This window comes from Grammomys surdaster, unplaced genomic scaffold (genome assembly GCF_004785775.1).
Source record: "Grammomys surdaster isolate TR1022 unplaced genomic scaffold, NIH_TR_1.0 172, whole genome shotgun sequence".
NCBI lineage: Eukaryota > Metazoa > Chordata > Mammalia > Rodentia > Muridae > Grammomys > Grammomys surdaster.
In genome coordinates this window covers 552,619-575,885 of record NW_021604620.1, presented here as the reverse complement: position 1 = coordinate 575,885, position 23,267 = coordinate 552,619, and the positions used below count along the sequence as shown (strand labels likewise).

The 23,267-nt window shown below is 43.0% G+C and overlaps 2 protein-coding genes across 3 annotated transcripts in view; both read left to right on the top strand.

Annotated features, from left to right (window-relative positions):
- The window catches only part of Kif15 (kinesin family member 15), a 72,681-nt gene extending 60,631 nt beyond the window's left edge, over positions 1-12,050 (top strand). The window contains exons 27-35 of the mRNA XM_028767326.1: positions 1,491-1,637; positions 3,490-3,591; positions 3,937-4,101; positions 4,961-5,070; positions 7,785-7,860; positions 8,315-8,352; positions 11,054-11,219; positions 11,396-11,527; positions 11,881-12,050. Of these exons, the coding sequence (XP_028623159.1) occupies positions 1,491-1,637; positions 3,490-3,591; positions 3,937-4,101; positions 4,961-5,070; positions 7,785-7,860; positions 8,315-8,352; positions 11,054-11,219; positions 11,396-11,527; positions 11,881-11,943 (999 nt within the window). The 3' untranslated portion in view covers positions 11,944-12,050. The remainder of the gene's footprint in view (positions 1-1,490; positions 1,638-3,489; positions 3,592-3,936; positions 4,102-4,960; positions 5,071-7,784; positions 7,861-8,314; positions 8,353-11,053; positions 11,220-11,395; positions 11,528-11,880) is intronic.
- A 4,590-nt stretch (positions 12,051-16,640) lies between these two features.
- Tmem42 (transmembrane protein 42) lies at positions 16,641-19,037 on the top strand. Of its 2 annotated transcripts, none has more exons than XM_028767378.1 (3): positions 16,641-17,139; positions 17,732-17,878; positions 18,404-19,037. In XM_028767378.1, exons 1-3 carry the CDS (start codon positions 16,948-16,950, stop codon positions 18,536-18,538), a joined length of 474 nt encoding a protein of 157 aa, XP_028623211.1. In that variant the 5' UTR covers positions 16,641-16,947; the 3' UTR covers positions 18,539-19,037. The 2 variants fall into 2 exon arrangements, with proteins under 2 accessions (XP_028623211.1, XP_028623212.1); XM_028767379.1 differs by having other exon boundaries at positions 16,901-17,139; positions 18,499-19,037.
- The last annotated feature ends 4,230 nt before the right edge of the window (positions 19,038-23,267 follow it).

The following is a 23,267-nucleotide window of genomic DNA, read 5'->3' as shown; positions in this document are numbered from 1 at the left end:
CTTTCTATTGCTGTGATACAACACTGATTGAAAACAACTTGGAGAGGAAAGTTTCAGTTTGTTTTACACTTCCAGATCACACTCCATCATTGAGAGAAGTCAGGGCAGAGTACAAAGCAGAAACCATAGAGGAGCACCGAATGATTGCTCAGTTTCTGGCTAACTCACAGGCTCATGATTAACTATCTCATGCCTAGAGATAGTGCTACCCACAGGCCAATCTAATCTAGGCGATTCTTCAATTGAGGCTTTCCTCTTAGGTGACTCTGTGTTGTATCAAGTTAACAAGGTAACTAGGATACATGGCAGGATTTTATTGACTGAACTATCTTTCCAGCACCTCAGGCCCTTATTTATTTTTTTAACGTGGTTTTCTTTTTGTTTTTTTTTTTTTTTCTGTTTATATTTGTGTGGGGTGGATTGTATGCAGTACTCTTAGAGGCTAGAAGAGGGCTTTGGATCTTCTGGAGCTGGGTGTAAGGTAGATAAGGGATGCCCAGTGTGGACGCTGGGACCCAAACGTCAGTCCTCTGCAACAGCACTTTATTAACAGATGGTTACATCTCCAGCCCTCAGAGCATCTTTTTTAAAACAGTGTGCACTTGTCCATATGGGAAGAGAGGATGAGCAGATTGTGCTCCAGTGTGGTCACCAGAGTATTCCTGTGTTATGTAAGTAGGAATTACATATGCAGTCATTAGGAATTCTCGGCTACTGTGTACTACCTTATTCTCTGAGGTATCAGTAGTCAGTGCTGTGGTGAGCTGTTACAGCTCTTCTCTGAGTACCTAGGCTAGAGACATCTTTAATAGCTAGTTACCTTCTAGGATATAGAAACCAGAGTCACACTAAGGATATAGTTCTGTAGATGAAGTGCTTGCTGCATAAACATGAGGACCCATGTTTGGATCTCAGCAAATGTAAAAGCGTGGCACAGCAGCTGAAGTCTAACCATATGGTATAGCACCAGAGGGCAGAGGCAGACAAAGGCAGGGTGCTTGCTGGCCAGCCAGTCTAGCCAAAATGGTGTACTTCAGGTTCAGTGAAAATAAGGTGAACGATAATAAAGATTCCTGACATGACCTCTGACATCTGTACATGTCACATAGGGTATGTACACACACATACATGGATGTAAAGTATCATAATCATAAGCCCATGAAAGTCAGCTATTGAGACATTAAGTAAGGTCTGCTTCTGAAGTGTTCTCCATGAAAAGATCAGCTTTCAAATCCCGACTGAGAAGAGAGCACTGCTTGACCTCAAACAGGAAACTGAATCTACAGAAGTCACACTTAGGCCTGTTTACACATATGTCAGCTGGGAGTGGTATCTTGAAATGGTTTATCACATAAGCCAAAGGAAAACACTTTTTAAATATTTAAATATTTCCTTTCTTAACTTTAAAATTTTATAGTAATGTAGTAATGATTTGTGAACTGAATGGCATAGTTAATAAATATTTCCTTTGGGACATTATTCCCTAACAGAGGGATATGCTTTGTGAAGATCTGGCCCATGCCACTGAGCAGCTGAACATGCTCACAGAGGCCTCAAAAAAGCACTCTGGACTACTGCAGTCTGCCCAAGAAGAGCTGAACAAGAAGGAGGCACTGATCCAGGAACTTCAGCACAAGGTAACCCGCACATTAAGCCACTCAGACACCCGCAACAATTAGCATGGTGCTGACTTTCCTGTTGTGACAGAGTTCTCCGTATTATTGAGATGGGACAAATGGATCAATTAGGGACTTTGGCATTCAACGATGGACTGTAAAATTGGGTTTCCACATGAGTTTCACTTAGCCACTTCCCTCCCTATCCTGGATACTTGACACGTTGACAGCGTTGTCTGCAGTGAGGTCATGGCTGAAAATAATAAGATATTAAGACAAAACTTTAGCATTCTTCAAATTAATGAATTGTGCACACATACATATATAACACTTAAGAACTTTTTTTCCTGTTGTTTTAGATAAGGTCTCACTATCATAGGTTGGCTTTGAGCTCATAATTCTCTTGCTTCCACCTCCCAGTCCTTTGAGGACTGAGAGTGCAGATACATGCCCCAAATAAAACAATTTTGCATTGACGGATAATTCGATACACTTATGAGGCTCATATTGATAAGTTTTGCTGAAGCTGGTTGAAACAATCTTACTATGTCCCTTAGCCCTGGCTTGCCTGGTACTCTAGAATTCGGGCTGTCCTCAAACTCATGGTAACCTTCCTACTTCAGCCTCCTGAATTCTGAGATTACAGTCGTGGAGCTCCTCACCTGCCATAATGTGTTGCTAGAGTATGTGTATATCTGTGTGTGTGTGTCTGTGTGTCTGTGTGTGTGTGTGTGTATAAAATGATAAAATCAAGTTGGTTAATATATCCTTGATCTACCATATGATTTTGTGATACAGTTTCAAATCTATTGTTGTCATTTTGTACTATGCTTTATAAATTATTTTTGCTTATGCTCAAAGTATATTGCATTAGATCTCAAAAACTTGCATTTATTTGAACCCTGTTCTTGTGTCAGAACACTTCTGTCTGACATCTCCCATCCCGGGCTCTTCAATTCCCCAGTCTCTGGTAGCCACTACTCTACATAACACCTCTGAGCTAGGCTGTTGTGGATTCCACAGAGATTTGACTTCCTTGTCTTTCTTCACTTGGGTTCTATCGATTACACGACGTCCTCTATGCTCATTCGCTCTCTGGCAGATGACAGTTTGCTTGTCTCTCAGACTGGCCAGTGTTCTTTTGTACCTCGGCATTACTCCTCTTTGCATCTCCTGGTGGATACTTAGTGTTCCTATGTTCTTTGGTTATTGTGAACAAAGCTGTAGTTAAAATAGGAATGTGGCCCTCTGTTTATGTGATGTGTCACAGACTGGGGAGATAGTTTGGTGGATAAAGCAGTTGCCAGGCAAGTATTTTTGATTTGTAGAACTCACATAATAGCCAAGTAGGCATGTTGGCCCACGTATAATCCTAGTATGCAGTAAGCAAAAACAATGACTCTCCTGAGCAAAATGACGAGCTGAAGCAGTGAACTGAGACACTGCCTCAGCAGCAGTCGACCCCCACAGATCATATGCATACATGTACATTCATCCCACAAATATGTGAGCCTACACACATGTGAACACTCATATGTGCATGCATGCATGCATCACACACACACACAATTTTATTTCCTTCAACTATGGACCAGAACTGAAATTGCTGGCCATATAGGGAGTTCTAGTTTGTTTTAGGGATAACAACCTTCCCCATTTTCCATGAGTTTATAGTGATTGGCATAGCAGGAACCATGCAGGCTCTGCATGTCCTCATTAGAGCATCTCTTTCATCTCAACAGGGACATAGCACTGTAATATTGATTTGCTTTTCTCTGCTGGTTGGCAGTGGTGAAGCTTGACTTTTCTAATTGGACTGTGTGTTCTGAGCTATTTTCTAAACTGTAACCTTTTATCTGTTGAATGTGCCCAGTTAAACCAGGAGAAAGAGGAAGTGGAGCAGAAGAAGAGTGAGTACAACTTGAAGATGAGGCAGCTGGAGCATGTGATGGGCTCTGCTACCGACTGTCCACAGGTACGTTCCCAGAAACTGCATTTCAGAATAATCAGCTTTTTAAATGAGGAAACATTTGTAAATAATGGGGAGTTTTGTTTGTTTTGTTGTTGTTGTGGGTTTTTGTTATTTTAAAGGAAAAGCTCTTCGTTAGTGCCCCGTCTGCTTTCTACTTAGTAACGTCTTGTTTTACTTGGATAAAAATGAAAATAATAAGGTAAATGACCTTTATCAGCATGCACTGTACTCAGGGGCTTGGCATGTACATGAAAATGCATGTTTTATCTGTTCAGTGTATAGACTGAAAATGAAATCTTACTAGCATCATGCAATCAAGCATTTGGATAAAGTATGGTTTTATTTCAGAGTCCCAAAACACCACCCCATTTTCAAGCTCATTTGGCAAAACTCTTGGAAACACAAGAACAAGAGATAGAAGATGGAAGAGCCTCTAAGACTTCTTTGCAACACCTTGTAACAAAGCTAAACGAAGAGAGAGAAGTCAAAAATGCGGAAATTCTCAGAATGAAGGTACATGACTCTTTTTTTTCAGTGAACTTTATTTTGAAAGGCAACAGCTTCCTCCTAGCTGCTGCTGATCCAAATTCAAAAGGTCAGACTGTGTCATAGAGAAGTCTTCCTCCCACCCTTGACCCCTTGCACTCTAGTTGATTGTCCCTGGGAGCTCCCAGTTTCCTTTCCTTCCCTTTTAAAGCCTTTCAGTGTGTACTGATATACTTTACTAACGTTCCTAACCATTTCTCTGCCTTGTGAGGGAGGTTTACACAATAGTATACAGTTTCCACAACCACATGTCATGGACAATGAAGAAGAGGCCCGATTCCTTGATTTTTCACCTCATAGTGCTGTCCAGTATCTGAATCTTTGCCAGCTTAATAGGAACAATGTATTATCTCAGCACAGTTTTAATATGTGCGTGTGTTATGTGAATGTGCGTGCAATGCTTACGGAGCCCAGAGGTCAACATTACGTGGATTTATTATCACTTTCCACCTTCCTTTTTAGGGAGGATCTCAGAGCAGGCACTGTACTGACTGAGCTGTCTTCTCAGGCCTTGTCACAAACTTGTTTAATCCAATAACCTGTTGCTTAAAGAGGAATGTAAAAAAGAATACCTGTCTTGGTCACAACCTTTTCTTTGATCGAGTGGGTGTGTTAACACAGGGTCTCAATTCATAGCCCTGGCTGTCTTGGAACTCCCTATGTAGTCCAGGGTAGCCTCAAACTCTCAGTTGTGCTTGCCTCTGCCTTCTAAGTATGGAATCAAAGGTGTGTGCCACTACACCCAGCTTCAGTCACAACTTTGAGAAGCAAAATAACACACAGTCTATATGTCTTCTGAAAGAACAGTTATTTGGTGTATTTTCAGGATCAATTATATGAAATGGAAAATCTGCGCCTGGAGTCTCAGCAATTAAGAGAGAAAAACTGGCTCTTGCAAAGTCAGCTGGACGATGTGAAAAGGCAGAAGGAGAGTGGGTAAGAGCCAGAAGCCCTCCTCCTGGACTGGCCTGCCTGCGCGGCCTTAAGGGAGTGAGGTTGAAGTGGACTCACTCCACCAGACACAGGACATCCTGTGACCTGACAAGTGCTCGGTTGGTTTTGAGTTGAGTCTCATGAGGTTGTGTGTAGCATTGCAGGATAAGACATTTACCACTTATCAGCTCAGTGAGCTAAGCATTTGGAATATATTTAGAAGATGTGAAATATTTAAACCAAACTACTTACATTTTAAAGTTTTTTTGTTTTGTTTGTTCATTTGTTTGTTTTTGAGACAGTACCTCACTATGTCCTAGAATTCACTTTGTAGACCTGGCTGGCCTTTCCTCTAGTGCTGGGACTAAATGGACACACCACTACACCAGGCTTTTTGGTTTTTTGTCTTGGTTTTTTCCAGACAGGGTTTTTACCTATAGCTTTGGCTGACCTAGAACTCACTCTGTAGACTAGGCTGGCCTATAACTCATAGAGATCTACCTGCTTCCTCCTCCCAAGTACAGAGAGATCAAAGGTGTGTGCCACCATTGCTCAGCCATTTTTGTTTTTTAAATATATAAATAAGATTCAAGAAAACCTGCAGAAAAAGGGAGAGTTCCATACCAATCAGCTCTACTTCTCAATATGATTCAGGGAAAGCAACCTAGGCAGGCCAAGCCATCCTCAGCATCTTGCTTAAGCATATCTAAGGCCCTGGGCTCAACATCCACTACAACAAACAAAGCAAAACAGAGTGGAAAGCACGGGGTGCTGGGGTGTATGTCTTTCATTAACTAGTTAAGTATACAGTAGAGAATTTTGATGTTCCTTATCAACATTTTACATTAGGATTGACAACAGAAAGGACCACTTATAAACTTGGTGTAGTAATATATGCCTGTCTGTATCCCTACTCAAGATGTTCGGTCATCTTTGGCTGCATATCAAATTGAAGGCTAACCTAGGCTACATAAGACTGTCTCCAACACAGCAAAAAGCAGGCAGGTGAAATGGACCATAAAGAATTCTCTGGGATGGGACTCTTATTGAATTTCACCACCCCCAGATTGGGTCCCTGCTTTTAAAGGTAATCTTAGAAGTCTAAAAACTGTCCTGAGACTAAAATCTATGGGATAACAAAGACTTGAGCGTGTTAAAGGCAGCTCTACTGACAACATAAATGTTTCTGATACCTTGAATATGAGGTATTTACACTGGGATCTGTAACAGCAAAATTACAGTTATAAAGTAGCAATGAAATAATTTTTATGGTAGGAATCACCATGCGAGGAACTCTGTTAATGGGTCACAGCATTAGGAAGGTTGAGCAGCACTGCTCTAGTGATTCTGAGATCTGTAAGTCTACTCACCTAGTTCCCAAGCTACATAACTTTCCCAAGTCATTTATTAAACCACAATTTAAAGTACTTTATTTCACTTCTTTTCAGGTTTGTACAAACTATAACCCAATCTAATTCACAGGTCATTCTTAACATTCTGTTGGTGCATAATTACCTTCCATTTTTTTGTTTTTTGTTTTCTTCTTTTGAGACTGTCTTACTGTGTAGCTTTGGCTGGCCTTTAACTCAGAGATATACATACCTCTCCCTCCTGAGTACTAGACTCAACACTGTAAGCTACCAAGCCTGGCTTGCTTTCTTTCAATCACCACACTGAATGATTGGCATGTTATATGGCTACCAAGCTCTGAAGTACTTAATGTCTGGATCTTATTTTATATATATAGGTGTTTTGTCCATATGTGTGTCTGTAACAATGTCCCTGGTGCCTGTGGCTGTCATAAGACAGTGTTGGGTTCTAGAACTAACTAGAGTTACAGGTGGTTGTGTGCCACCATGTGGATGGTGAGAATCAAACCATAGTCCTCTGGAAGAATGGCAAGCACTGTGGACTGTGGAGCCATCTTCCCAGCCCTACTGTCTGGGTCTTGATGATATATGAGATATATGTGTATATAATTTTTTTTCTTCCCCCTAAATATGGATCATTGCACATGCTACACTCCTTTCCTTGACCTTGGGTGACTTTGACATTGAGTCTCATTGTCAGTTAACTAGGCTACATTTGAGAAAGAAGAGAGAAGCCCTGCTGTGCTGTGCTAAGCCTTCTTTATCTCCTGCTCATATAAGAGATTCCTAGCAAAGGCCACATCACTCAAGCAGGTTCTACAGTCAAGTCTTCCTGGCCCACTGAACTACATTTATTCTCCCAACCCAGGAAACCTTGCAGAAATGCATGTGCAATCCAGACTGTAGTCCCTTTATTTGTTGATGAAGCGTTTATTTTCTGTGAAGGGTGTCCTTGATGTTTGTTTACATGTGAAGCCAGAGTAGTCATCAGAAACTGCAAGCTAACAGTCTGAAATAATAGGGAAGAGTCAGGTCCCCAGAGGCCAGACTACCAGACTACCCTCTTGTAGTTGCTGATAGTCTGCTTTCATTTATTCACAGTTGATCTGCAGGTTGCCACTCTTAGCTAAGTTTCTCCACTAACTCTTCTGCCAAGCTTTGGTTAGATTTTTGCACTCTACTCTTCTTGCTTTGATATTGGTATGAATATTTATTCCACCTGTGGGCACACTGATTATCTGTACTAATCACCAGCGGTAGCTGTGCTGTAACTACATATAATAAATGCTAAATTAATTCTTGACTATACTTGATGATGTTTCCCTGTCTATTCACTAATCTCTGCAGCAGTCAGAGTTACCCAGACAGTCTTCAGCTGAAGAATGAACACGAAGAGGAGATTATCAAAGAAAGACTTGCTAATGTATGGCTTTTTTTTATATACAAAGTTCTTCTATGAGAATTGCTTTTATAAATAACATTCAAGGTTATTTATTCTAGAAACCATATATTAATATATAATTGAGAAGTAAAGGTTTATCTGTCTGTAATTCCAGTACTTGGGAGACTGGCACAGAACAGTTACTGTGGTCTGTGCCTCTAACCATTGACAGAAAGAAGGAAGAATATATCTGTCTCTGTCCCTCTGTAGGAAGCACTGTGTCTCCCACATACAGTTATCCACTTAGGACTTAGAAGTGTAGTATCTTCTGTGCTGGAATGCTTGTGAACCAGTAGCCTTTTGTATATACACATGGGACTCTGGAAATGGACATTGATTTAATTAGCACAAAGGAAAACAGACTTGTTCCTCTCATCTTTTTTTTTTTTAAGTAAAGATATTAAAGAACCTAACCATCTTGTTTTCTTTATTATAGAATAAACTTACTGAAGAAATGCTGAAAATGAAAACAAAGTAAGTGTGCTATTTTATAGTTCAAATCTTTTAAAAAATATTTCTAAACTTTATTATAGGGGGAGTGTATGCATGCCATGCCAAGTGTGTAAAGGTCTGAGGGCAAATGTGAGAGTTGGTTCTCTTTGTCCACCATGGGTTGTAGGCATCAGTCTCAAACTCAGGCAACAAGTGTTTTACCTGCAGAACTAACCTGCCAGACCTGGGTGTCTGTCTCTTGTCTCTCTCACTCTCTCTTTCTCTTTTTAAATTTTATGTGGATGGGTGTGTTGCTTTGCCTGTATGTATGTTGGTGCACCATATATGTACATGGTATCTACAGAGGCCAGAAGTCATCAGATCCCTCAGGAACTGGAGTTACACCCTTAGGGGTGTAATTCTCCTCTAAAGGGACAATACATCCATAAGATAACTTTTTTCCTTCGGTATATGTGAGTATAATTGATGTTTATCAAAGTCTTTTTTAAAGATTTTTAAATGTTTATGTATGTGCATTTGTCTATGTGTGGGTATGTACACATGCATGTAGGTCTCTGCAGAGGCCAAAAGAGGACATTGGAGCCCCTCCAGCTGGCCAGGCAGTTGTGACCTGCCCTTTATGGGTGCTTAGTATTAAACTTCTCAGCCATCTCTCTAGCACCAAAATTATTTTTCTTGTTGCCACTTTCTCAACAGGGGTTTCAAGTCAAGCCACTTTAAACAAACACACACTAACACATGTGCAATCTTCAGGTTTATTGAGTTGCTGTGAGGTTTCTCCTCATGGACAGTAAGAGTAGTTTAATGCTTCCAGCTATCAGTAGTCAAGCTGACACATAGGACGGTGAACTAATCAGCTTTTTTTAGAACTGCAGCAAATTTAGATACATCCTTTGAGATCTGTGTGGCATGGTATATGGTGGCAAAGTCCTTGGTAGTATGTGGTCCTCGAAGCATGAAGAGCTCACACTGCACTGTGGACACACAGACAGCACATCTTCTTAAATGCTATGGGATCTAGATATAACACTGCAGTAGCGCAGGCAGGAAATAATTAATTCCATATGACAGTGGACTTGGTGATACCATCAGGAACTGAGATTCCCACTATTCTGCTTTTGGGATTTTGGGGCTACATTAGGCACACACAGTTCCAACATCATATCTTCACAGGACAGTGGCAGCAGTAGCTGCTGCTCCTGTTCTTCTTTTCTTTTCTTTTCTTTTTTTTTTCCTTCGAGGTCTCATTTTGTAGCCCTGGAGTCCTGGCTGACCTAAAGTTATTATGTAGACCAGACATCCTCAGGGCTTAGAAAACTAGTGTCCAGCAAGGAAAAGGTGGAGCTCACTGTGCTCACGCTCCTCGGATGACAGACACCAGCAACTGCTGGGAGTAGATGAGTTCATGTTCTCTGTCACTACTACATCAGATTGTTTCATAAACAAGAAGCCAAGTGTCTTCATTTCTTTCTCACTGCTTCAATACAACACTGACCAAAAAAAAGAAGAAGAAAGGTTTTATTTTGATTTATAGTTCCAGGTGATATATAGCCAATCATGGTGGGGAATGGCATGGTTCAAGAGTAGGAAGCTAAGTCTCATTTGTAGGCGGGCTTCAGGGAGAAAACAGAAGTATGGCTGGGCAATAAAAATTGATGATGCACACCTTTAATCCCAGTGCTCAGAAGGCAGAGGCAGGTGACTTTCTTGAGTTCAAGGCTATCCTTGTCTACATAGTAAGTTCCAGGACAGCTAGGGCTACATAGAGAAAACCCTGTCTCAAACAGATCATTTAACCTCAAGGCATGGTCCCCAGAGTTAGAAAGTTTTCCAGAAAGTTTCTACTTCCTAAAGGTTCCACAACCTTCCAAAATAGTGCCAGTTAGCTAGGAACCAAGTGGAAATAGGACCCCAAGGGAACTTTTCCTATTCAGGCCGTAACACCTCACCCACAGGAAGGTAGGCAGAGGCACCATCTGAATTTTGTGTCCCACCAAAGCAGACGTAGAAGACTTCCCTGCATCACCTGAGCATGCTCTGGAAACACATCACCTAGACTGAGTTAGCCTGTGGGGAGGTTTAGATCCTGAGTACCACCTCGTTTTGGCAGTCAGTATTACATTCTGTATGCATTGTAACTGTTTTAACTGGAAATCTTAAAAAATTGGAACAGTTTTATAAAGTGAGTGAAGTCCTACACTTTTTTCTTTGAGTTATATAAAATGGGTAAAGTACACACCCCTGAGGAAAGGACTAACGTTCCATTGTCTAAGGACTAGGTTTTTAAAGCAGAAATGATCATTTTGAGATCAGACACAATAAAGCCTACAGACTGTAATGATACCTTACTTCTATCTCCACTTGGACAAGCTAAGTTTTATACTAAACTTTTTTATGAGTTAGCCTGGACTACACAAGAGCCTGGCTCCAAATAAATAAATAAAATGGTTTGATGAGTTTTTCTCAGTATGGAAGTCTTGATCTAACAGAGCAATCGTATCTGATATTCTCTTTTCCATGCTGAGGGTGGAGCTGAGGGCCTGGGCCGTGTCAGGAAAGTGTTCTACCACCTAAGCCTGCCCAGTTCTAGCTTATGTACAGGAGACCTGAGATCAGTGATACTTTCAAATCAAAATTCTATACTTAGAAGAAAAAAACCTACTTTGAGTCCTGTTGTATAACTCTATTTCCTTGAAATACCATAAACTGATACTTATTCCAGTCTAGAAGAAGTCCAGCGTACACTTCACAGCAAGGAGAAGGTCTGCCACAGAATGAGCGAGGAAATTGAGCGAACCAGAACTTTGGAGTCTAGAGCATTTCAGGAAAAGGAACAACTGCGGTCAAAGTTGGAAGAAATGTATGAAGAAAGGGAGAGAACTTTCCAGGTGTGTTGGGTTCTCCATGCTACGTAGAAATACTTGAGTAAGCAGAATAAGTAAAAACCAAATCTCCGGTTCAGTTTCTCTGGAGTGCAGAGATATGCCCACAGAAGCTTGACTACCCCTTGATTGGTGCTCTTGAAAAGAGATCATATTGTGATCTTCTATCCTTGGGTTGACAGGAAATGGAAATGTTGAGAAAGCAACTAGAGTTTCTTGCTGAGGAAAATGGAAAATTGGTAGGTCATCAAAACCTCCATCAGAAGATTCAATATGTAGTACGACTGAAGAAGGAAAACGTCAGGCTTGCTGAGGTAAAACTGAAAGTATTGTAAATAAATGGTGGTTTTAGAGATGGTAGTAAAGAAAAGTGGTCACTGCTATTTCACGTTGGGTTTTTTGAGACAGGGTCACACTCTGAAATCCAGTCTGAAACAGAACTCTCACAGCAGAGCTCTTGTCTGAGCCTTCCCAGTGGGTGGGGCTCTAAGTCTGTGAGAGCCACCCAATAATACTGCTACAGTGGGTTAAGTTCTCATAGAGGCCAGATGTTTATTTAATACTAACTTATAAATCAAACATGGTAGTTTTAATATGAATAGATACTTAATAAGAGCTTCTCCTATAGCAATTAGATACTTAATTTCCTTTTTTTTTTTAATTACAGGAGATAGAAAAGTTGCGTGCTGAAAATGTATTTTTGAAAGAAGAAAGAAAGAGCAAATTCTAAGGATCCCAGCTATCTTCATACACATCACTTTGTTTAGATTGATTCTTTAGAAGTGAGATTGTATTTGCTCACATGGTAGAAACTAAACTAAAAGACCTTAATTATGAATCATGGTGTGCAGTAATCCTGAGTATTCTGATGGATATTCTGCATGGAAACTCAGCAGACTGCTAAGTGGGTAACAATGCATTTCAAGTCACATGTAAATTCTGGAAGACTCAAAATAAAACAGTCTATAGCTGAGGTCTCTGGTGAATTCTGGTCAGGTGCTTTTCTCCTTAGATTCACTTAAACTCACTGTGAATCTGATGGCTATTTTGTATAGAACTTGTTCATATTGGTTTGTTTGTTTGTTTGTTTTTTACTGTTGTCATGGCCATTTTCTACATGTCCAGTTTTTTAAATAAAATCTTTTTTCAAAAAATGTGTATAAATATCTTGCCTTTGTGTATCTACATGTACCACTTGTGTGCCTAGTATCCTTTGAGGCCAGAAGAGGGTGTCACACCTCATCCTCCTGGCTCTACCTCCAAAGTCTAGGATTTTAGTTGTATACACCCAGGTTAGTCAGGTTTTGACATGGATACACAAATAATAACCTAAATCAACCCCCTAGCTTTCCTTGGTCTTAGTTTGGTTTAAAATCACTAATTTTGGAAGTTACATAGCTAGACAATACACTGTTTCCCATTATTTCTCTACAGAGCATGCATAAGATGTGTGAATAGTTGCTTATCTTACTCTGCCAGAACATGTCTTGTTGTCTCAACAACAAGAAAACAACCCAGAAACTTCTCTGCAATCAAGATCCAGCTGAAGAAAAAAATTATGTATAAAGAACCAAAGTATTAATCCATCAAAAGTATAGCTGGTTAGCTCTGAGTACATTAAATGTAAAGCCTGGCTTTTTAAAATGTTGAGATTATGGCTACAGAGTAAAACAGAAATATATAGATTTTAACTGTAAAATACTAACAAAAGTTAAAAAGGCAAGGGGAACAGAGTTGAAAATGAATACATGAAGTTAATTTCCCAAACTTTCAAGCCAAAAGCAAATATCTCCTTCTACCTAAAATGACACTTACTCTTTGATTTCTTAGTGTTCTGATACTCAACACCAGATAATATTTCCAAAAGTGCTCTTGATAGATGTTCATAAGAATAATCCCTTTTAAGCTTATCAGTTTCTTCTGTTAAGTTCAAATATGATTTAAACACAATGCTTCTCACTACAAGAGGACATTCTACCATTTGTTCACTGAGTCATCCCCACTCATCTGCATAGTAATCACCTGATCCTCACTTTCTGAGTGACACATGGGGCAACCTTGTACTTCTTTTAATTTACACTTTGCGGTGCCATTATTTATAGAATACATGAATCTCATTTTAAAGATGTATCATGTGAGAAAATCTAAAGACTTTTCACATACTCAAGACGAGCCTCTAACATTTCAGAGAAAGTGCTGACCACCATCCACGAATGTCTCTAGGACTCTTTAAGGCTAATGCTAACAGTGAGACATAGTAGCCCTATGGTGGTATAGCTACCAAGCTTTTGAACAATGACTACAAAAACATTCTGCTACTAGCAGAAGGCCATTTCTGCTAGGAGCACTGTATTATCTTTCTAATCCCTGGGATGAAGTCTCTGACACATGCAGCTTAGATTTGTTTTAGCTTCACCTGTCTGTTGTTGCCACACACTATCTCCACTATTAAGTGGAACACTATAGTGAGTGCCCATGAGTCTCGATTTCCTTATCTGCAAAGTAGAATGGTTTATTGTCAGGAGCCATAATGGGACAAGCTAATAATTAGCAGTTGATCATCCTGAAATGCTTGCCTTGGATTATTATATAATCTGCGACAAGTGTCCCCATTCAGCAAGGCTGTGGCGGACATATTTTAGGAAAAATTCCTGCTATTAATATACTTTTCCTATTATTATTATTAAACATATGTAACAATCACTAAGCAATAGGACACCCCTTTGGAGCAGATCTCTGCAGACCCATGAAGATGTACTGTCTTGTAGTGATGCTATATAGACAAATAGACGACTTCTTAAGTCTTAATGCTGATCCTATAAGAATTCCTAAAATTATATCAATGATTATTTCGCTCTTTTTATAGTGGGACTGGTATTATGTCCCTTTCTGATAGTCAAGGCTGCAATGAGAACTCTGCCAGTCTCCCGAGTGTTATCAGTTACTTTTGTCCTTAGATAGTAACCAGACTTTCTTCTGCTCAGAGCACATTCCAAGGTGGTAGTAAAACAATTAACCAAAGGTCACTCACGATTTATTATAGGTGCTAGGACAGAAGAGAAAATATTGCCTGGGTTTATACAAAACTTCACTAATTTCTTAGTTATAGTTTTTTTTAACTATTTATTTATTTATTATATGTAAGTACACTGTAGCTGTCTTCAGACACCCCACAAGATGGCATCAGATATCATTGCAGATGGTTGTGAGCCACCATGTGGTTGCTGGGATTTGAACTCATGACCTCTGGAAGAGCAGTCAGTGCTCTTAACCACTGAGCCATCTCACCAGCCCCTTAGTTATAGTTTTAAACCTTCGGTGAACCTGTGGAGCTAGACAGGTGATGGATGTTTGGTCAGATAATTACTCCTAATGGATATGCATGTAAACATTCACTGTTGTAAACTTCTATTTCAATTTATGATTTGAATTTTGGTGTGAACTTGTGATGAACTTTGTAACGTGATCATGTATTCTGAAAGATGTATAAGACAAAGGGATGTTCGTTAGCGGCTCACTTTCTCTCCCTCCCCCCCCCCCACCCCCCCACTCTCCTCCTTCTCTCTTCACTCTCCTCTCTCTTCTCTTCTCTCCCTCTTCTTTCTTCCCTGCTTAGAATCTCTCCACTTAGAATTTTTTCCTTTGTTAGAATTTTTTCCCTTTCCCCACTTAGGACCTTTCCATTTCTTCTCTTAGATAGCTTTCATAGGAAACTTTTTACACTTAGTAATAAACTACAATAACTTCTTTAAGTGTCTTTTCTTCCTGCGACCTCAAACTAACAGACCTAAGTTAGAGCCTAGCAGCGCCTGCAGAGACAGAAAAAAGGCATTGCCTAATCCTCTGCTGTCCCTGGGCTGAGGTGCTAGTGGCCAGAAACTGTAGTTTCTAGCCTCAGAGGATCAAACAGATTGCCTAGTAAGTAAACTTTAGTAACGTAGACAAGTAGGATTTTATTAAACAGCAACCCTAAATATCTCGTAAGACCCCGAATCTTGTAAGACCAAGTCTTACCCATGCTGACGCTCTTCCAATTCCTATCCCCCTTGGGTGCCTCAAGAAGAACCGACCGGAGGAGAAGAAAGAAGCACCTTCTCCTCCCACCAAGCCAGGGATGGCTCCCGGCAGTTTATACTACATAGGACTAATGAGAATAATCTATGCTTTTTACTTAAAATTTAATTTTATTTATTATGTGTATTTGTGTTTAGGTATGTATATATACACACACACACACACACACACACACACACACACACACACACACACACACACGAGGCCAGGGCCTGTGGAGGCCAGAAAAGAATATTGGGTCCTCTGGAGGTATGAGGTTGGGAGGCACTGGGAAGGTTGTGAGCTGCCTAATTGCTAATAATTGCTAAGTAATCTCCAGCCCCGGTAATCCATCCTTTTATTTCAACCACAAAACCACCTGCATGAGAAGCAAGGTGGCATGGAAGAATGTCCATGAAAAAGTTCGTTAACGGGATAAAGTGTTTCATCCAAGCCTCATACATATAAATTATTATTTGTATCTTATATATCTACAAAACAAGTTTTGCTGTGTAGCCCTGGCTCTGTAGAGCTATGTAGAACAGGCTGTTCTCAAATTCACAGAGATCCACTTGCCTCTGCCTCCCAAGGTGCACCAACCACCACCCCTGGCCCACTTTATACACTTCTACAGCACTCTGTTTTTTAAGGAAATTTATCCCCAACACATATCCATATACACTGCCATTGAGTTCAGGATTTCTCATGTATTACCGAAGCACTGAGCTATAGCCTCAAGGCTCCTTTATGAAAAACAAACAAAACCACCTTTTTGAGAGTCTCAAAAAGTCCTTAGCCTAGTACCTGCTATGTTGGACAGACTGTCCTCAAACTCAGTGATTCTGCTTCAGCCTCAGAAGTGCTAGAATCACAGGTGTGTGCCACCATGCCTGGCTGCCCAGCCCTCTTCTTAAGTGATACAGTGTCTCCCTAAGTTGCTCAGGATAACCATTTACTTGCGATCTTAACGGCCTCAGCACTCTGAGGATCTGGAATTATCGACAGTAGATGACGCTACGGTTTTGTTTTTTTCTGGGGGAGGGGGGCAGTGTTTCGTTTTTTGTTGTTGTTTTCGTTTACACAGACTCAGAAGTGACTGTGGTTCTGATGGTCCAGGCAGAGTGATTAACAAACGACGTTATTATATCCCAGGCAGCGTTCTGTCTCAAGCGACCGGTCTCCGGATCCACCATCTCCAGCATCCACTAGGGAACAGAGGTGCCTTGAACATGCAGACTGGCTTCAGGGTCAGCATTTTAGGTGCACATCCATGTAAAGTGGCAGATAGGGAGCTACAGACCACCCCGCCTTCTCAGGAGCAGGTTTCCTTTGACTGCAGGGTTCTTTCAGGAACAAGGTTACTTCCGCGGCAGGTTCCCCTCCTCCCCAAGTTCACGTCAGCAGCAGATTCCTCTCTCACAGTAGGGACTTCTCGGTAGGGTAGCACGTTCCCTTCAGTGGCGCATGGTCCTCAGCTACCAGATCCCCGAGTTTCGCCTTAGTCGCCGGTTTGCATCAGCTGCAGGGTCTCGGCTCCAGATTCCCTGCATTTGTAGGCTCGCCTCGGCATCGGATTCCCCACGGCGGCAGATTCGCCACACCCGCCTGGCTCCGCCCTCGCCGGGCTCACGGCGGGTGGCGGCGTGCGTGGCGGTGGGCTGTGGCGCGCGCAGCGGACCTCATGGCGGCCCGGCCGCCGTCCTCGGGTGCCGCCGTGTCTGTGGCCGCTTACCCTGACTCACCCGTGGAGTTACCTGCTCGCCGACAGAAAGGCGCGATGCGGCGCCGCTTCCGGGGCGTGTTCAACTGTCTGTGCGCCGGTGCCTTCGGGGCCCTGGCGGCCACCGCAGCCAAGCTGGCCTTCGGGAGCAAGGTGCGGCGCGGATGGGGGCGGGGCGGGGGCGGGGGCGGGGCGCCGCGCGGGGGCGGGGATGAGGGCGGGGCGCCGCGCGGGGCGGGGCGGGAGGAGGGGGCGGGGCCGGGAGGAGGGCCCTTAACCTCGGTTCCCGCCCGCGCCCCTGCGGGACTACCTGGTTTTAGGCACTGCCTCCTGAGGGAGGACCCCCTAAGCCCACCTCTCAGTGTAAGTCCCCTTGCCCTAGCTTTTTTCAGCACGTGGCACCCAAGGTGAGATAACTGGTTGTGCATCTCTTGCTGTCTTTGGCAAGAGTTGTGACTGAGGGTCTGCGGAGGTGGGCTGATGGTCAAACTAGCTCCTGATCTGGACAGGGGACTGCTTGATTATTTAGATTTGTGGCGATTTACAGTCCTTTTGGAAAGTCATCCCTTTCCAGAGGACTACCCAGCTATGAGAAATTTGAGGTCTTCATGGAAGAAAACCCTCCCCCCTGTCTGCAGGCAAATTCCTCATCCTGCCAATAAGGGTCTGCGTATGCTTTGTAGGGGACTTGTAAAGATTCCCCCAGGCTTTCAAGGTTGTGCTGCAGTAACACTTTCTCCTGCAGGTGAATATTGGCTTACGTGTCTTGGGCGTTATTGCCATGGCAAGCACCAATTCTCTGATGTGGACCTTCTTTAGCCGGGGGCTCAGTTTCTCTATGTCTTCGGCCATTGCATCTGTCACAGTGACTTTTTCAAACATACTTTGCTCGGTGAGTAGCCTGGTGACCTTGTTCTTAGGGTCCTGGGTGAGTTGTCCTTGGGAAACCCCTGATTTTCCAGGCTCTAGAGAGCACAGGAAGTAAAACAGAGGTTGGACTGGCTCCAGACAAGGAACAGTTAAACATGGAAAACTTAGGAATGAAACTTGTGTCACTCAGGGATAACACCAGCTATCTGAAGTCCCTTGGCAAGAACTTTAACATTAGCTATAGGGTTTAGGGGGGTCTGGTCAAGGGAATCCAGTCTTGAATTGGAAGATAGCCTAGCTTGGCTATATGATTACTAGGTACTAACTAAGTACTGGCCCTACCTGCTGGCCTGCCGAGCCTCAGGGCTTACCTGGGGGTAACCTCTGACTTCCACAGAGGAGACAGAAATACATGGATTGATCAGAAGGCGGTTGCTCCATGTGAAGCACCAGACTATGGCCTCTAGTCCCCTCAGGAAGAAGTCAGCCCAGGAATTGTGGCGCCTACCAGGCTAGGCCAGGGCCCTTACAGCTGTCTCTCTCACAGGCCATCTTAGGCTACGTGCTGTATGGAGAGTGCCAGGAGATCTTGTGGTGGGGAGGGGTGTTCCTCATCCTCTGTGGGCTCACCCTGATCCACAGGACGTTTCCACCCACCTGGAAGGCAAGCAAGCAGCAGTGACAGCAGTCGATTGGATTGACTCACTGTAAAGATGGTACCCAGCCATGGGTTGGCAAGTAGGAACTGCTTCCTGGGGCAGCCTGGGAGTGTAGCCCTTGACTGTCAGCCACTGGGAGATGCTGGACCAGCCACTGGCCTCTGACCACCTCACAGCCTGGAAGGTTAAAGCATTAGCTCCTGTAAGGGGAAAATGACCACCACAGCGTGCAGCCCATGCCCTTCGGTGTTGGTATAGTGCCTTGATTCTTCTGCACCAGGAAGTCCTGGAATCTTGTGATCTGGGTTAGACAACAACGTGGCAGGTACCTGAAAAAAAAATGTGATTAGAATCCTGCTACCTGACCAGGGCCCTTGACGTACCCCAGCGTTGGCAGCTGGCAAGGCTCTCTGAAAGAACAACAAACATGTGATGTGTCATGCCTCAGGTAGTCTGTGATGCCTCTGAATCCACAGCAAAAGAAGGATACTTTGGCTAATAAACACTTCCTTGTAAATTAAAGCTACTGGGTATGGAATTTGAGTTCTTTCCAACTTGGAGATAAGGGCCTGCAGCCAGGTAAGTGAGTTCTCAGAACTGGGGTAGTGGAGGAGTAAGCACACAGAGACTGTGTGTCCTAGCCGATATCATCACCTCTGCTCTGATCCTTCCTGAGCCAGGACCCAGCAAATGGAGATTTTTCTCCATACTAATCTGTACAGGTGACAGGAAGAGCTTGCTGACACAGGTCCACTGCTTCTGCTAACTGCGACCTGTCCTCTCACACTCCCACGGCAGTTTCCTTCTTCACATCTCTTCTGTTCCTCATACAGGAATCATGGCAAACAGCTAGTATGGGACGGTCTGCAGGTCCTGCAGGTCCACCAGGTCCGGTTCTGTTTGTGTTTGTCTTCTCTGCCCCGGACACCCTGTACTTGTCCTATTCCTGACAACAACCTCTGCTCCTGGTTGTAAACTCCTTTAAACTCTCACAGGAGCCAGGGCAAAAGTGATTCACACGATGCGGTTGCTTAGCCCACTTTGATGTATTAAACACATAATGTGCCCTGACCACTCCATGTTCTTAGGTGGAAAGTCTCAGGGGCCAGTGGAGTAACTTGCCCAACACACAGCTAACAAGTACTAGAATGACTGTCAGTCCAGTCTGTCTTTCTCTAAGCCTTATTCTTTATCTTCGTCACTGTCTCACCACTCACATCAGCAAATCAAGGCCAGAGAGACCCAGTGGTACAGAAACCGTTCCACATTGTAGCAAGTCTCAAAACCCTCTTGTCACTGCCTTGTCTGTGAGGGCTCCATGTTCCATGTGATGGCCTATGCTAATCCTGTCATTCTGCCACTGAGGAAGAAGAAAGCCATTCAAAGACCCATGAGGTGGGTTCCCATGTGGGCCAGGCACCAATCAAGACCAAGCATGAGAAGCTGGAGAGATGGCTCAGCAGTTAAGAACACTTGCTGTTTTTGCAGAGGACCTGGGTTCAATTTCTCACAACCACTTGGTGGCTCACAACCATCTGTAATACTAGTTCTGTCACATCTGATGCCCTCTTATGACCTTTCCTAGTACCAGACACATACATTACACTCAGTCATATGTGCAGACGGTTATACATATAAATTAAAACAAAAAAAAAAATGAACAAGCATTGAAAGTTGCTGAGAGCCACCGGTAGGTCTGTCATCATGCAGGTCAGGTGGTAGGGTCTGTCCGGGCAAGCCATCATGCAGGCCAGAAGTCCCATCTTGACGCAGGCACTGTCCTCAGGGGCCTGTGCCTTCACCTTGACCTGTGGAGTGCATAGAGGTGCTCGATATTAACTCCACAGATACAGAAAACCACAGGATCAAACATTTTTCTCCAGAGGATGAATCATTTTCTGGAAAGCATGCCTCTGGAATCACCTGAGAAGACTGGGAGAGTCCCTGCCTTTGTTGCAGAGAGTGGTTCTTTTGCAAAGAATAAGCTACGAGACAATATTTGGTTTTCTGATGTGCATTCCAGATTATTACTTGAGTTTTACTGTGTTTGCTTCAGAGCTGGAGATTGAACATCAGGTTCTATAGCCTATGCCCTTGATCAGGAGGTTACCATTTTCTGTTCTTGTTTTTATTTATTTATTCATATTTTAAAGAGTACAACTCAGGTTTTGTTTTTTTAGTATATCCACAAGATTTTTAACTATTATCATTAATTTCAGAACATTTCTCACAACTCAAAGAACATACACATCAGCGGTCACTCTCTGTGCCTCACTCCAGTCCCTGACACCACAAATGCTTCTGTTTTATGAATTTGCTTAGTCTAGATATCTTTTTTTTTTTTTTTTTTGGAGACAGGGCTTCTCTGTGTAACCCTGGCTGTCCTGGAACTCACTCTGTAGACCAGGCTGGCCTCAAACACAGAAATCCGCCTGCCTCTGCCTCCCAAGTGCTGGGATTAAAGGCGTGTGCTGCCACCACCACCCAGCTAGTCTAGATATTTTATATAATTTTTTCACTTAAAATCCTGCTTCTAAGGCTTGTTTTTAATGTAGCACATTTTAATACTTCATTCCTCTCTCCGGCTCAATCCCATCCTATCTTGCAGGTAGACCATTTTGTCTGTGAACTGAGATCATGTGTCGGAAACGCCCTTCCCCCGCAACTTTGGGGCTATTTAATATGGGTGCAAATATTAGTATTCAAGATATTTTGTGGAAATGTGATTTCAACTCTACTGAGTATATAACTAGAAATGGAATTACCAGGACACATATAAACCCATTTTAACTTGGTCTCTTTGTTTTCTTATTTCTGAGACAGAATTTCCATATGTTGTCCTTGTTAGCATGGAGCTTGCTATATAAACCTTAGTGACCCCAAACTACTCACAAGAGATCTGCCTGCACCCACCCCTGAGTGCTGGGATTCCCGTTTAAGTCCTTGAGGAACAACTATACTGTGCTATAGCAGCCACACCATATAATAGTCCAGCCGTCCACGTACGAGGGTCCCGGTCACTCTGCTCATGATCCGTCGTGAGCAGCGCTATCATGACCCCTCCTCCTCAGTTTATGTTTCAATTGTACATTAATTATGATTTTCCATACATATAAAATACTTGGATCATGGTCAGTCCCCCACCTTTGTTCATCTTTCTATTATAGCTATTTTTTAGTTTTTTGTCCAGTAGATAAAGTTCTCTGACAAAGTCAACTCGAGAAAGAGCTGATTCTGGCTCACAGTTCGAGGACTCAGCCTTTCCATCGCTCAGGAGCAGAAGCAGTCGGCCACATTGCACCCACAACTAGAGAGAGTGATGAATGCTTGCTGCTGCTCAGGTCCCTTTCCTGAGGATCCCAGCCTGGGACTGGAGCCAGCACAGCAATACCAGTCCCCAACAGGCATTTGCTGACTCAAGAGGCCATCGGGTTAATTATTAACACGTCACAGCCATCCTAGTGGCTTCTTCTGTGGCTTTTATTTCCATTTCTGTGGTGAGAAACCATGTCAAGTGTCTTTTCTAGGCTTATCAGTCACTTGTGTGTCTTCTGTGGAAAAATGTCTTTTCTTTTCGGGGGGGTGTCTTTGTGGATATTTCAAAAAATTAGGCTTGGGGAATCTTGGTTTTGTTTTTATTATGTAGCTCAGGCAAATTTTCTGCCTTAGTCTTCCAAGGGCTGTAATTATAAGAACGAGCAATGCTCTGTTTTCCTAGATGCTGACTTAGAAGAAAAGCTGGCAGTCTGGAAAGCTAGGTAGCCCTGAAGTGGGATAAGATGAGGACAGCAGAACTGAGATCCTCAAACCCAAACCATGTGACAGTTTCTGCCTGAGGGGAGTGGCTCCGGCACTCCTGTCCAGGGTCCCACATCAAGCCCTAACCCTAACCCTTTCACTGCCCAAAGCCACTTGTGACCTTTTCTCGCCCACTGTCACGTTACTGCCACCCAGTCCACACTTAGACCCATCCTGTACTGGCCAGTTTATATCAACTTGACACAAGCTAAAGTCAACAGAGAGGACGGAGTCTCAATCAAGTGTGAACCCATAAGAACAGGCTGTGAATCCTGGCCATGGCATAAACCTTTAATCCCAGCACTTGGGAAGAAGAGGCAGGTGGATCTCTTTGAGTTCAAGGACAGCCTGGTCTACATAATGAGTCCAGGACTGCCAGGGCTATAGCAATGATAACCCTAACTAAAGACGAAGCCTTTAGTCCTGGGTGCAAAAAGGAGCAAGGCCCATCTGGACCTAGGGCCCCTGCCTGAGTACCTTCTAGGGGCCTCTCTGCTATTGAAAGCCTGGTCTTGCCTTTAACCCACCCTAGAGAGTAAGAGAGGATGAACTCAGTGTATACCCACTTCTCTTTTACCAGACCCCCACCACTCCCACAAACTATCTAAGCAACCAAAAGCTTTGAGTGTGTGTGTGTGTGTGTCTCTGTCTGTCTGTCTGTCTTGGCCTCCCCCTCACTGAAGGAGCACTAGGATTACAGATATTTGCAATGGTCAGCTTTACACGGATGAGTTCTGGATTTTGAAACTGGGTCCTCACTCCTGCCCAAGAAGTGTTTTACCCACTGAGCCATCTTCTCAGCCCCAGTTTTGACCATTTAAAACTCAGTTATGATTTTTTTTAAAGTGATAATTGTCAGATTCCTCACAGTATAGCTAAAAGTTCCTTAGAGATGGCACCAAATGCACAAGCAAATGGTATGGAAATACTTTCTCCTATTTGGGGAGTTGTCTT